The sequence below is a fragment of the Hippocampus zosterae genome, chromosome 18 (assembly GCF_025434085.1).
Source record: "Hippocampus zosterae strain Florida chromosome 18, ASM2543408v3, whole genome shotgun sequence".
Lineage (NCBI taxonomy): Eukaryota > Metazoa > Chordata > Actinopteri > Syngnathiformes > Syngnathidae > Hippocampus > Hippocampus zosterae.
The window spans coordinates 16,230,068-16,244,812 of NC_067468.1; the positions used below are offsets into that span (position 1 = coordinate 16,230,068).

A 14,745-nucleotide genomic window follows, 5' to 3' on the forward strand; every position below is an offset into this window, starting at 1 on the left:
GCAGTAGGTGGGGGAAACCCTGAATCGGTTGTCCAGCCAATCGCAGGGCACACAGAAACGAACAACCATTCGGACCCACACTCACACCTAGGGACAATTTAGAGTGTTCAATCAGCCTGCCACGCATGTTTTTGGAACGTGGGAGGAAACCGGAGCACCCGGAGAAAACCCACGCAGGCCCGGGGAGAACATGCAAACTCCACACAGGGAGTCCGGAGCCGGAATCGAACCCGGTACCTCTGCACTGTGAAGCCGTTGTGCTAACCACTGGACTACCGGGCCGCCCTCATGATTCAGTGGACTGAAATTGTTTTTTAAAAATCATTAAAAATCATGGCTCCCCTGGCCAGAGTTTTTATTCATTTGAGAGCTGATATTGGAAAAAAAGTGGTTCCCCAAAATGGTTCCTTGAGATATTTGTACAGTACACATTTAGCTCTGACCAAAATGCCACATTGTTTTTTTTTTTTTTTTCCAAGTTCGACAGAAAAAAAAAAAATTCCAAATGGTTGCCCGTGTCAAGCTACATCGACTCAATCCGTTCTTGTAACACATCCGAGTTTGGTAAGATGCGATTGGATGACAAGTTGACGTTCAAAAGCTTTTCTTGGGCCACCTAAACGTCTTCGGACATGTTGTGGATGCTCTCAATAATCTTCATCTTCATTCGCTTGACTTTGTCCGGAGGAGCCTCGTTCAGACATTCCTCCACATACTTCAGGAAGCCAGCATGCGGGGACGCGATCTGACTTTGATAGACTTTCTTCATCAAGTCCAGCACCTCGATGGCGGCGGGCGGCGGCGGCGGCGCCGCCGGCTGTCGGTTTACACGTTTGTGGCCCGGCACGCCGCCGTCGGGGTGAGATGAGCACGTTGAGGATGAAGATGAAGACACCGAGTGCCGGGCGTCCGGCGGGGGCGGAGATTCGAGTGTCTTCATTTGGTTCGCCGCCCGATTGGCGGTTTGAGGTGAGTGGCGGCACCGTCGGGAGGGGGAGGAGGGAGGGGCTTGGTAGTCCGGAGGATGGAGGCCGTCGTCCGCGGCTTGTTGAAAGAGGACATCGTCGGGCTGCTGCTCTTCGTCGCAAGAGTCGCAGAGGAACATCAGCTCTCTGTAGTGCTTCCACTTGGGCACGTAAAAGTCTTCCGAGCCGCAGGTTTTGTTGGCGTTCACCGCCTTATGCTCACGTTGGAAGATGGTGCGCAGGTTCCGAAACTTTGTCTTTACGTCTTTCACTGTTGAAAGAATAACACGTCACATGACTTTTTCCTGGAAGATCTCAATCGACAATTTCGGGGATGGAAAAACACACCGAAAGAAAATGTTGGCAATGACCACGTAGCAGGAAATTTAAGGTGGGTGTGAAAAAAAAAACGGTTGATGCTCCTCTCGAATGTTACCTGTGAAGGGGAGCGCTTCATTGCGGGAGAGTAAGACGCTCAACGTCTCCAACAGACTCTGTCTGGCGGCCTTCTTCTTGTACCTCTCCGACTTGTAGTTCCACAAACAGTCGTGCTCTGGGGATGAGGCCAAAACAAACCACAACTTGAGAAAGGATTCAGATCGATACAAAAAACGCCCCCCCCCACCTCCTCCGCTAGAAATCTGACATTTAAACACATATATTGTGAGGAGGGGCGGCCCGGTAGTCCAGTGGTTAGCACGTCGGCTTCACAGTGCAGAGGTACCGGGTTCGATTCCGGCTGTGGCCTCCCTGTGTGGAGTTTGCATGTTCTCCCCAGGCTTGCGTGGGTTTTCTCCGGGTGCTCCGGTTTCCTCCCACATTCCAAAAACATGCGTGGCAGGCTGATTGAACACTCTAAATTGTCCCTAAGTGTGAGTGTGAATGGTTGTTCGTCTCTGTGTGCCCTGCGATTGGCTGGCAACCGATTCAGGGTGTCCCCCGCCTACTGCCTGGAGACGGCTGGGATAGGCTCCAGCACCCCCCGCGACCCTAGTGAGGATCAAGCGGCTCGGAAGATGAATGAATGAATATTGTGAGGAATGTGCAGAGTTCACGACTTCAACAATTGTCTTCCCCTGCAATGTACATACCGGAGTAAAACGAAATGAGCTGGTGAACTTTGCTCTCATTCCAGCGGCAGCGGGAGTCAGAGATGGGCCCGCATTCCAGTTGAACCGGACTGGATTTTCTTGGGGGAGGGTTTGCACAAGGTTTGCCATCCGGCGGTGAACCGGATGGCGAAGCGGTTTTTGGGTCCCGCGCTTCAGCGTAATCCGGAGCGGCCGTGAAAACGTGGAAGCCGGCGGAGGTATCGCTGTCGGCGTCCGTCTGTTTAATGGCAGAGGAGTTGTTGGTTTGGGTGGAGCGCGAGGAGCCACCCGGGGCGGACGCCGGCGATTGGCGCCCGAGCTCCGGCGCTTCCCGGGGCGGCGTCTCCCGCGGGTTGTCCGGGCTCTCTTCGTCTTTGCACCACTCGCAGAGGAAGAGCAGCCGCTGGTAATGCTTCCATTTGGAGTGGTAGCGCTTATCGGAGGTCCTGCTCACTTGGACCACTTTGTATTCGCGGTTAAAAACCGTCCGAAGATTCTTGAACTTGCACTTTATGTCTTCAACTGCAAGACAGTAGAGAAGTAAAAACAAACTTGCTGAGCACTTTGGCTTTGCAGCGCAGGGATCCGGCTCCGGCCTTCTATTGGCTGTGGCTTGGTTTCTGCGTTTGGGTTTTGATCCTTACGTCATCTTCTCAACACAGGAAGTAGCTTGATGCTACACATCAACAAAGATCAGCGAGATACTTACTTGAGAAGGTGGAAGAGTGGTCGGACAACCGTCTCCTCAGAATCTTCAGGAGTTTCAGTCGGAGCGGACGATTGTTGTGGTTTTTGGACTTCTTGTTCCACAGGCAGCTGTGTTCTGCGTACACACACACACACACATGAAGCCCATTCAACCAAGAAACACGCTGCCAGTCTAACAATCCGTGCGTCCTTGTGTGAAGGCTGCAAGGGACCTTTACACATTGCGTACTACTGATACTCTGCCCCGAAAATGTCCCCGACGTTGATAAGCACATGAAATACAGTCGCCCGGCGGACAAACAATCAGCTATTTCGAGATACCGCTCAATTTTACGCAAGAGTACGACACCGCTATTGAAGGAGAGATTTTGGCATGATTTTAAAGCTCTTTCAAGAGTCCTAATCAAACTGTTGTAAATAATAAATCTTCCCGCTCAAGCTACGGCACATGAGAAGCTCTAACTTGGTGGATGGGAGCTCAAAATGTTTCAGATGAATGACAAATGATGTCCATTCGTCTATCGACAATCCACGTACAATAACATCAAGAAAAAGGGGCAACCGTACGGGCAAGACGTTATTCGCTTCACTTAAACCGCGCGTAGCTATTAGCATTGCTATTAGCGTTGCTATTAGCGAATTAGACGAGGCTCATTTGCAATGAGGTGGGCAATTTCTCTCTTAGCTGTTGTGAAATGAGTTGACTTACCTGCGTAGAAATCAATAAGTGCACGTTCCTTCTCTTCTGTCCAAAAGGATTTCGCGACCATGTTTGAGAGGATGTAGGATGGCGAGGAGGTGGTGGTTGTTGTGGGGGAGGATTCCGGTGGAAGGATGGAGATGATGAGTCCCGGAGAGGTGAGAACATTTTCGCTCTCCTCCTGTGAAACAATTAACGAGGACCGCGGAGGGGCATTCTTGCAGTCATCCGGGCCGCCTGCCGCCTGCAGGAACATCAGCTGCTGATAGTACTTCCACTGCGGTACAAACACATCTGGACCGCGCACCTCACTCGCCTTCACCGCTTTGTGCTGTCTTTGAAAGGTGGTACGAAGGTTCTTGAACTTGCTCTTGATGTCTTCCACTGGAGATGGAAAACGGATCAGTGTAAGATTGGGGGAGGGGGGAGGTTTCGGTTCTGCAGAATGAAGTTTCATCGCCAGATTAATATGTGCAGTAATACAACGAACGGCAACTTGATCGCACTTGTGAGGATAAGTGGTTCTGAAAATGGAGGGCTGGATAACAAACACGACACTGTGGCCGTACTAGTCATTAATACTTGGTGGAATACAAACGGTCATGCCGTCACAGCTTCTTGAAATGTAGTGAGTGATATTTTTCTAGAGTTTTAACACATACCTGTGAAAGGAGCTGGTGGGGGTTGGGCGGACAGAAGAATTCTCAAATGTTCCAGCATTTTCCATCTCAGCGGTCGATTTTTGTAGCTTTCTAATTTATGGTTCCACAGGCAACTGTTCTCTAACAAAAATAAATGTAAAAATAAGAGTAATACATTTTGGTCTCACTCGTGATAATCTTCACAAATACATAATCTAACTTTTTTTTCCAGTAATTCCTGAAAGACCCGAAATTTGAATGTGTTGTTAAAAAAAAAAACTTTCACAGAAGCCGCCTCCTTTAGTTCAATACAACACACAATTTTTTGCAACATTTGTTGCTTTGTTCTCATAACAATTTTCAGATTTGAAAGCAAACCTAAAATATGTCAGCCATTTCTACTAAACACCCTTTATTTTTTTAATTCAGAGTATTGAAAAGTGTCTTTTCACGACGGCAACGTCTTCTGTCGCCAGCGTATTTTGGCTGCTAAATATCTGCCCATAGTTGCTGGTCGCCATTGCTGTGATCAGTCAGTTGCTCATTTCCTACGCAACAATCGGTCGAAACGAGCAACGGTTGCCCAAATAATGTCCAATGCAACTGTAACATCGCGAGATTCGCAACGCACTCCAAACTTTGACAGGACGGTTCTTTGTCAAGTATTAGGGTTTGAAATCGTGCCCATGTTTACTCACTGGAAAAGAATGAAATGAGTGTCCTTTCTTTCTCCTCTGTCCAGTATATCTCCGGCGTGAAGCTGATTGGCGAGTCCTCCATATTCGTTGCCGTTTGGTTCCTCTCCTGCTTGACGTAATGATCACGTGATCGACAATCCAGGCTCTGATTGGACGCCAGTTACACGAGGTTTACGGGTAGTAATGGCTGTTGCCCAGGAGAGGGCGGTGTTTAGCTGAGTTACATACCTTGGCAACTCCATTTCTGATATAAGCTCATCTTTATTGGTCCCATATTTTGGAGATGTTTACAACTTAAATAAGCACGATTAATAAATCATCAAGTTGTATTACTCAGGGTCTTAATCTTATATAAAGTTTGTCCATTTATAGTTACTTGAGAGAGGGTAATTTTCTGCACAAAATCATAATTTTATGAATGTTTATGCAGAGGTTGGTCATAAGTGATAACGACTGAGTTCCTGTGACTATATTTGCCCTAGAAAATAGATTGAAATATGAACAGATAATAATTCAAAGAAAGCACCAAACAGTAAAACCAAGAACAAACTAACAAAATTAGTCATGCTGAGTCGAATACCAAAGAATACAAGTGAGTAACAAATACAAAAAGAAACGGGCAAAAATAGCAGTTTCAATGATAAAGAGGGGCTTTTTATTTTTTCCCCAGCGCTTCAATTCCCTGGTGATGCCCTTGCAGTTTAAACTCCTGAATAGAAATCGGTCAAACGGTCAATTACATCCGTAATGACACAAAAGTACAAACACAACAAGCTCAGACGGACTTAAGATGGTGTCCAATTATGGTTTAATTATCACATGATCAACAACATGGCCGAACACATTCAGAACACACATTTTATTTACAGTGAATTCCATGTACAGTTAATCACAAACATTTAAATCCATGTACAGTATTTCAGTGTTGGGACACTTTGACCGCGGAAGAACTTTCATTAAAGTGGTTAACAATCAAATGAGACGGTGCAGATTTGCATCGATACTTGTGATATGAGTTTGGAAATTTTGAGAGACCTCTCCGCCCCCCCCCACAATTAACAGTTGTCTATTTTTGGATGGCACACTGTATGTATGATATGCTGAAATATTGTTGTCTCGGCGGCAGTTTATTCCAATTGTAAAGTTAGCGTCTTTCAAAGCGAAGAGTCCACGAAAACGTTGATGGTGAAAACATGACTATTTTCGTATGAGCCAGTTGAGTATTGACTCAATGAGTTCCGGGAAACGCCCCCCACCCCAGCCCCTCCCTGCTCAAGGATTAGTTTCTCAACTAAAAATCCTATCTTCAAATGATGGATTTCCGATAATATCGTTCATCTCTCAATGTGCCAGAGTTTAGTCCCCGTTCATATTGTGTCAGTGAGGACACCAAATAATTTCAAGGACCCAAACGTTCGCATGTTCAGTTACACTTTTCAGTCATAAAGCAAACACTTCTGTACACTGTGCCTCTTATCTACAGTTAAACTTGTGGACATTCCTCGGTCAGTCTTTTCTCTAGTTTTCATCGAGTGCAAACATGATACCGACCTTGCATCGTAAAGACGCACTCAGTCGCAAAGTGACAAAGACATTGCTTCTGTGCAAAACAAATTTATGGTTGCGTCTGTGTGTGGTTGAGTAAAAAGGAAAACGTGGGAGCGCATTCAGCGATGATGCCGAAATTGGTGCGATGTTGAGAATACATATTTGTACCAAGGTGGTCATATATCGCACGAGTCGGAGTCTCCCCTTCAGAATATGTCATCTTATATTGAACTAGCACCAGAATGTATGCAAAAATAATGTCACGGTCCTTTTCAAATACTCAAAAGTACTTCCAGACATTGATTTTTAAATATATTCTAAAACGGATCAAATAAGTAATGAGTAAACACGTTGAGTGTGATCTGAGGTAGTGTCCCCAACATGGAAACGGACTCCGATGACAAGCAGACGCTCTGCGATTTCCCAAATGAAACTTTAGTTCCCTTTTCAATATTTTCTATCCTCAAGACACGTCCCGTATGCTCGATTAAAAAGAATGTGAGACATCCCGTCGGGACGCCTCCTGTACGTGTTCCATGGAAGGACGACCGGGAGGAGATGGCGGGGAATCCGGGAAGAAATGAACAAGATGAAAGGATGGATTGATGGAATGGAAAATGCAAGATTTTATGATTTGGCTCAATCATCTTCCGGTCTACTATAGCTTCTCGTATCTTGTTTTTCCCTCACCGAGTAAGAAATTTACAAATCAACACTGAAACTTTAGCAGCTTTAAATATGTTGCAGACGTACAGTTCCCATTCCAAAAATAAAAAATAAAAAGACTAGCATCTGTATAATTCAGCTTTAAAAAGATACAGCTGAATATGATAACCCCCCCCCTCCAAAAAAAAAAATCTACTATAAGCATCAAGATAAGCAGCAATCATCCCACTCTACAAAATCACCAGAAACGCGACGAAAATATCGCCGTTTCCCCTTTCAATGGAATCAAATGCTGGTGTCCTTTATCAGCGCGGTCCCTTTTGGTCACAACCTCATTTTCACTCGATTTCGGCGAAACGCCAGCTTCGCCAGCACTTTTGCACCCGCCGCTCGGCGAAAGCAACCGCTGGCTCTGCCACTCAGCGAGCGGCGTGGCGAAGCATCAACGCGCCTTTTACTGTCAAACGTCAGACAATATGAGGTACTGTAAATTTGGACTCACCCGACAGCAATGGGAAGGCGCTCTTCTTTTGAACAAAATGCCAATGGACCAAAGGACGACGTTGAATCCCGCACGCGGTGGTTCTTTGCGCTGGTCCGTCAAACAATACTGTCCTGCAGCAGGGGCTCAAAATCTTCATCGCTGGTGGCGGCGGCGGGAGTTTCTTCGTCGCTGCCCGGCAGAGGCGTGTTAATATGGATGCCCGCCAGCGAGGAAAGCGACTCGTCGCTCGCTGGCCGCGGCTTGTCGCTCAGCGGCAGCTGAGGTGACGACGAGGCGCAGGGGGGCTTCTCCGGGATGAAGAGAGCCACCAGGAAGGCGACGACAACCGTACATGCCCCCAAAAGGAAAGGTGGGCCGGGGATGAGCGTTTGCTAAATGAAACAAGGAAAAAAAAAAGTTTTAATTGGCTTCCCGTAGGGTGGCCCGGTAGCCCAGTGGTTAGCACGTGGGCTTCACAGTGCAGAGGTACGGGGTTCGATTCCAGCTCCGGCCTCCCTGTGTGGAGTTTGCATGTTCTCCCCGGGCCTGCGTGGGTTTTCTCCGGGTGCTCCGGTTTCCTCCCACATTCCAAAAACATGCGTGGCAGGCTGATTGAACACTCTAAATTGTCCGTAGGTGTGAGTGTGAGTGCGAATGGTTGTTCGTTTCTGTGTGCCCTGCGATTGGCTGGCAACCGATTCAGGGTGTCCCCCACCTACTGTCCGAAGACAGCTGGGATAGGCTCCAGCACCCCCCCGCGACCCTAGTGAGGATCAAGCGGCTCGGATGATGAATGAATGAATGAATGAATGAATGAATGAATGGCTTCCCGTAACTCAAACCCCATTGCGCCCTTCAGTGCCTTTCATTTCTTTGAGCGCTTGTACCTCAGTGGGACTGTGAAGGGGCAAAGGGTCAAAGTCTCCCTGGATGGGGTCCATGGTGTTCAGCTCCACATTGAAGAGGAAGAAGATGAATCCATACAGCGCTGGACCTAAACCGTTGCACAGACCTCGGATCCCCGTGATCATTCCCTGAGCCACACCTGCGCACACACACAAACTCGGGGTCAATCTTTCAGTTGCTCAGAACAGATTGCCGCAGCGCAACTCTCAACGCTGTCGAGAACGTGATGAGAGCCGCCGCCAAATCTCGGTACTGGCACAGTGACCCGATGACATGGCTGCAGAAAAAGGCGAGAAAGTCTCGTGGTCACCTTGTTTATCGGGATCGGCAGACTGCGACACCAGAGCGGAGACCGCGGGGAAGGTTATGGAGGACATGGCGGCCACGGCGCCGGCTGCCCACATCATCCTGTTCACATAAACACAATGCATGCATCATTAAAAAAAAAAAAAATTTAAACATGATTTGAAGGAGGGTCCGAACAAGGGAGATGTTCACAGACAAAAAAATAAAATAGACTAAAGCCTGAAGGAGGTCAGCAGCCAAGGCTTGCGAGTGTTAGCGAACATTGTGGGGGGGTTTTCCTGCAGAGTTGCAAAGACGCTTTGCCAGACATTCGGTTCTACGGCTTGCAAACGGTTTTTCCCGCCCTCATCAAATTTGAAACATGTTTGACGAGCAAAACTGTTGGTGTGACTGTGAAAACTGATGGCTAAGTCGTGGCGCTAACCCAACAATCGGGCCGGGCAAACTTTGGCTACTAATTGAGACGGGGGGGGTGGGGGGGGGGGGGGCTTGATTCATTAACAAATCTCACCAAGGCTCTGATCCAAGGCCATACCAGGCCAGTTGAAGAATCTGGAAGCCCAGACCCAACAGAACAGTGTTTTTATTACCCAGAGTCCGCATCATCAGTGTGAGGACAAGCGTCTAAAGAGGGAAAACAGAGACACCAGGTGAGGTCCGGATGCATATTCGATGACGTTCAGTGCAAGAGTTAATAAGAGGGAAAAAAAAACCTCTATTATTATTACTGCTATTATTCACAATCGTAAATAATTGTAAGTGAACCAGATCCTTAATAAACTTCACCGTCTGATTCTTTCTTTTCTTGCACAAAATCATGTGAACATGATTCCGCTTATGAAATTTATTAAATTTTGAAAGGCAGTCGGTTGAGGGATGGGGAAAAAAAAACAATGAATAAGCCCTGTTTTTTTATTAGTGTCGCCCAGCCCTGCTAACCAAAAACGTTGATGGCGAGCACCAACCACAAAAAAAGTATATTAAAGTGTTGTTTGTTTTTTTCATTTTTTTGGTTTCCTTATTTCCCGTCACGAGCTGTAATGCAAAAATCTTCTTACCTGAGCCACAATGGACAGGATTCCCACAACTCCGATAAAAACAGCAATCGTTGTCGAGGAGAAATTGACGACCTGCAGGGATTCGACAAAAGTATCGGTGAATAAAATGTGCCCCCTCCCCCCAAAAAAATTGTTCTAGTGTGTTTGTGTGTGTGTGTTACCTGTCGCAGGTAGAGGAAGAAGCTGGAGTACTGTCCCGCCTCGGGTAAGTATGACAGGAACACTGTGATACAAATGAGTAGGACTGTGGGGTCCTGACCCACCTTCCTCAGAGACTGATGGAGACGGACAGAAAAAAAGAAGAATTGAAAGGCGGGAAATACGAGACCCAAGCACTTAAAAGGGGAACTCAACTCAAAAATCTCTTTAATACGTTGTATGTGACCCCCCCCCCCCACGAATTAAGTAGCAAAATCCAGCGGTTTTTTTTTTATCCAGCTAATGGGGCGGCCATTTTGCCACTTGCTGTTGACTGAAAATGACATTGCAATTTTCTCAGCTTGGTCATGTGACATTCGCAGTCTGAGCCGTATCATTGTCCTAGGCGCCCCCCACCCCCATCGTCAAGGACCGTATCCCGGAAGCGATACGGAGACGGATCGGAGCCGGCAGGAAAGTGAGAGAGAGGGAGAGAGCCAAATAGGACAGGAAATGTTCTTCGTTCCTGGTATTGTGGACGGATGGAGAGTTGCGGCACTTACAGCGAAGGGATCGGCTTGCTCCCAGGATATGGGCGCCCCCCAGGTGTTGAGCCTCATCTTGTCCGGCAGAGACTCGGGCACGGCGAGCAGGATGAAGCAGATGTCGACCAGGGCGATCAGCGTCGCCACCAGAACCACCAGGTTGTCTCCGTACCATGCGGACAAATAGGCCCCGATGGCCGGGCTGGTCACCAGGCTCGCGGCGAACGTGGCGGACACCTGCCACCGATGGGGGGGAGAGGAGGAGGGGAAAACGGCATTTGCAAGGATGACAAATTGCAGCCATGAGTCATTTTGGAAAAGTCATGCTACAGTTGGGAAAGATCCCGCAAGTCCCCCCCCCCCCAGTCAAAGCAATGAATGAAAAAGGCGGCGGTTAGCAGGTTAGCATGCGTTTGTCAACAAAATCCACAAAATAAAAGGGAGAGGACCATGAAATGTCAGCGCTTACCAGACCGTAAGCCGTACTCCTCTCCCTTTCATCGGTCACATCTGCGACGTAGGCAAAGATGACAGAGAAGGTGACCGAGAACGCTCCGGACATGGAGATCATGGCGAAGTACCACCTGGAAAAGGACGAGGAAAGAAGTCTCTTCACCGCATCAGTTACCAGTGACATCGCAGAGACATTTGTCAAGAAAGCCACAAACTGCAAAGATCAACGTTGCTCGTGGATCGCTTAAACACGCGACACGGGCTCTATAAAAACCACGTCGTAAATGTGACTCGGAGCGTTACAGAGAAACGTACGTGCGGCACACCAAAGGAGCAATTCTGCAAGGTGAGCAGACGGTGACCTACCAGGGGCTGAGTCTCATGAGGGGGATCGGAGCGCAGGTGAAGAAGACGGTGACCAAAAGGAATGAGCGCCTCCCCCACACGTCCGACAACGCACCGATCAGAGGGGCAGACATGAACGACAAAAGACCCTTGAGGGGAAGAGACAGCAAAGGTCATCGCAACAGTAGATGATCATCTACCCGATCTCTGGTTTAAAAAATGCTCACAAAACACTCTGAGCAAAACGATGGCAACACGACGCAATAAGCCACGAGAGGCTCTCATCACGCGAGTCGTTTCCAATTTGCAGTAAGCCGCGTCGTTTGCTTTTAATTCCAAGCCAAAGATTTGCAAAATGGACATTCAGAGCCGACCGATTGATCTTTATTGAGTGTTGAAGAAGGGAACGTTTTTACCTTCACTCCTTGAATGAGTCCATTCATCAGGAACGTGTGCTGTGGAAACGTTTCATGTAACACCTACACAGAAAGACATTCACAAAGTCATTTCGGAAGTTACTCAAATGAACAAAAGCAATATCATCTCATTGCTACTTCAAAAAAAAAAAAAGCTCAATTCAAATGATGTCAATACTTTAGCAAGCAAGGTATAAATGGCTCCGAGGACTCACACAAAGCAAAGTGCTATTCTCGACAGCGATTCATAAAACGGGCCACAGATGCCGTCAGTGAGAAGTGGCGAGTAGTCCCCACGCCGCCTCCATGTCACAAATATGTGATGGAGTCTTCCGCCTTCCCTCAGACATGACACCGTTCCCCGTTACTCACCGTGAGCATGGGTGTGGTCAGCAAACCCCAGGCGAAGAACTCCAGGAAGATGACCACGACGGCATGGTACACGCTGGGTCGGCCTATACCCTGTTGAAGCTAAAACACACACACACACACACGCAAAGCATATCCAAATTAACGCAAGTGCTGTAGTTCAACGAGGCATATCATCTAATTGTGTCAACCGAGTTTAATGTCAGTCGTCGCAGTGAACGTTCATAAAAAGGAGTCAAACAGGATATGACACTCAGTCAACCTTTTGTATATGAACATCATATCGCATCTCCACATGTGAACAAAATATTGTCATGGCCACAGATGATGAAGTCGGAAGCATCCAATTTGCTCCGGACGTGGATGGTGTACTGCCACGGAGGGCCGACGTATACGATTGAGGTGGCTTGAGAACCCCCGAGCGATAGGCTCAATGTCATCAAGAAGTTGCCGCGCAAGATCAGCGACAAGTGGAGAACGGCGGCGTGCGACGTTCAAGAAAATCACACAGCACGAGGCGTGGTCTTGAGTCCAAAATGAATCACTAAATTGAGTCAACGGACAGAAAACACGTTTCAGCAGATGTCTTTTCCTCTGCCATTCTGCTTTTGTTGTGTTTTTACTCAATTACAAAGCATTTCAGGGTTAGGGCTTCAAACTATACATTTGATAAAAGTCTTGAAATAAAATGACTGATCTGGGGTGGTATATATATATATATATATACACAATATATATACACAGTGTATATATAAAACTTGATTCAACGTTAAAGCACAATATCTTTTCAACAGCAATTGACAATGATTTGTGTGCTGTTCGGGATCATCAGGTGTGCTGCTAGAAATGATACATTTTCACATTTTCATCATTTTCAAATGATACATTTTCACTGAATCATTCAGAAAAATAGTTTTACTCCACGACAACTAATGCATCTTTGTTTTTCTGTCGATGCTCGTGGCATGCAGCAATGAGATGAGGTCATTTTCTTATCGAAGCAGCTGTACACAAAATTCGACGCAATAAGACAAAGGGGGGCTCGTCAAATTCCAAAATGACGTCTCAAATGATCAGCAAGGAAACGTTTGCGACCATGCAATGATGCGACGCGGTGTCGATACAGTCCAGTGCGGTGATGTTAAAATGGACGCTTGAGCATCGAGAGGGTGCAGACAGCGCAGACTGCCACAGAACGCCGCGTGTGCCAGGCAGTGCGGTTATGTAACAGATAATGGCTCCATCCCGTGCACATCACCACCGCTCTGTTCTCAGCCGACTGATCGATCCCAAAAACCCCACAATGCGGGCCTGCTTATCCGCTTTCGTTTTATAACGACATTTAACTTGCCTGATGTCATTTTCCATTCGAACACACGTTCGGAACCTCGAATGGAGCGTCCTTATACGAGTCAGGTGGTGTGTTTTTTTTTAACAATGAAAAAAGGAATTCCACAAATGAAATCATGACATTATTACAAATCAATTGGGAGACGTGAATGTTAACCGGTGATCCCTTTTCAGCGCAAATCGTTACATTTACAATATAACACGTGCAGGGTGAAATAAGGACATTATCGATCGTCGTGTTGATGCAAAATGATATAAACAAGTCGTGTCATCTACCCACCGCGGCTCCGTCCTTCATGATGATCTTCTTGACAAGAACCACTCGGCCGGTGCCCGCCGGCGGTTCCCCCGCCATCTCTTCACACTTGCCGCCGGTGACGAAGCATCCTCGCCGCGTTGATATCCGCGGTTCTCCGGGTGCTTCCAGGATGTCACCTTAAAATGTGCCCCGAAGAGGCGAGACCGAGCGTAGGGGTTAACAACCGGATGCAATCAATAATAAAATAATCTCCACAACGTCTCAGCGTGGGTAGTTACTCCATCAGATTAGATCGGTCAGCACTCAGCAGTTCACTACATTGAGACTGGTGCGTTCACTGACACCATCAAGTTGGTCAGATGGAGCACAAGACTTCCGTTTTTTTTTTAAGTCAAAAGATAAACCGGTTCTCATCTTTGCGTTACAGTATGTATTGATTACATTTGTTTTGTACACAAACCCGTGTTACACATCGCGTAAAACACATAACCTGGTAACACGTCAAACTGGGTTAAATATGTAAATAACATCGATTAAATAAAGGCGACTCGGTCACAATCATTTACTCATTCGGTAAACACAGTAAAGTGATATCACTGAATGATGCTGTTTGTTAAAATTCTAGTTTAAAATGGAAGACTGAGATTGATCGTGGACCATCGATTCGCGTTAGTGCATTTGGTTGTTTTCTGTTACTTTGAAAGGAAACGTGTATTCCGGTTGGTACGGCAGTAACAGACGAAAATGTACAGAGGTCCTTTAATCTGATCACGTGTAAATGGCTGTGGTGGTGTCTGCGAATGTGTGTGCGCGTGAGTGTTTGTGTGGACCTACCAGGAGCTGCAAGAGATGCCGGCCACAGCCACACGTCGTTCTCAAAATGAAGCATGTAATCGATGAAAAAGTCCTGGAAAATAATCTGAAGAAAATAGTAGGAAACGTGCTGACAAGAGACATGCTAATCCAACATACATGTAAAGACAAATGTTACATGATAGAATTTACCTGAATGTTGTGTTTTAGATCATTCAATGTATGTAATAAAACAGTATTTACTCTTGGGCTCCCGCACACCCGCGACCCTGGGATACGCGTTACG

The 14,745-nt window shown here is 47.0% G+C and overlaps 2 protein-coding genes across 2 annotated transcripts; both read right to left on the bottom strand.

Moving 5' to 3' along the window:
- Positions 1-338: 338 nt before the first annotated feature.
- Positions 339-4,887, bottom strand: LOC127590750 (uncharacterized). Its single transcript, XM_052050166.1, has 7 exons — positions 4,804-4,887; positions 4,127-4,246; positions 3,474-3,848; positions 2,766-2,879; positions 2,057-2,578; positions 1,402-1,518; positions 339-1,236 (listed from the first exon to the last, which is right to left on the bottom strand). The coding sequence occupies exons 1-7, from the start codon at positions 4,883-4,885 to the stop codon at positions 617-619; spliced, it is 1,950 nt and encodes a 649-aa protein (XP_051906126.1). The 5' UTR covers positions 4,886-4,887; the 3' UTR covers positions 339-616.
- A 2,549-nt stretch (positions 4,888-7,436) lies between these two features.
- On the bottom strand, positions 7,437-14,550 carry LOC127590751 (hippocampus abundant transcript 1 protein-like). Its single transcript, XM_052050167.1, has 13 exons — positions 14,481-14,550; positions 13,668-13,822; positions 12,041-12,139; positions 11,669-11,731; positions 11,274-11,401; positions 10,924-11,038; positions 10,473-10,691; positions 9,933-10,046; positions 9,772-9,843; positions 9,225-9,337; positions 8,718-8,815; positions 8,389-8,546; positions 7,437-7,893 (listed from the first exon to the last, which is right to left on the bottom strand). The coding sequence occupies exons 1-13, from the start codon at positions 14,533-14,535 to the stop codon at positions 7,618-7,620; spliced, it is 1,665 nt and encodes a 554-aa protein (XP_051906127.1). The 5' UTR covers positions 14,536-14,550; the 3' UTR covers positions 7,437-7,617.
- Between the last annotated feature and the right edge of the window lie 195 nt (positions 14,551-14,745).

Excerpts from the sequence above, each read along its gene's own strand:
- LOC127590750 (XM_052050166.1), bottom strand. The coding sequence starts at position 4,885 with ATGGAGGACTCGCCAATCAGCTTCACGCCGGAGATATACTGGACAGAG. Across the intron at positions 2,579-2,765 it reads CCACTCTTCCACCTTCTCAA|TTGAAGACATAAAGTGCAAG; the intron begins GTAAGTATCTCG and ends ACTGTCTTGCAG. Across the intron at positions 1,237-1,401 it reads TGAAGCGCTCCCCTTCACAG|TGAAAGACGTAAAGACAAAG; the intron begins GTAACATTCGAG and ends TTCTTTCAACAG.
- LOC127590751 (XM_052050167.1), bottom strand. The coding sequence starts at position 14,535 with ATGCTTCATTTTGAGAACGACGTGTGGCTGTGGCCGGCATCTCTTGCA. Across the intron at positions 11,039-11,273 it reads CTCATGAGACTCAGCCCCTG|GTGGTACTTCGCCATGATCT; the intron begins GTAGGTCACCGT and ends GTCCTTTTCCAG. Across the intron at positions 8,547-8,717 it reads TGCCGATCCCGATAAACAAG|GTGTGGCTCAGGGAATGATC; the intron begins GTGACCACGAGA and ends GTGTGTGCGCAG.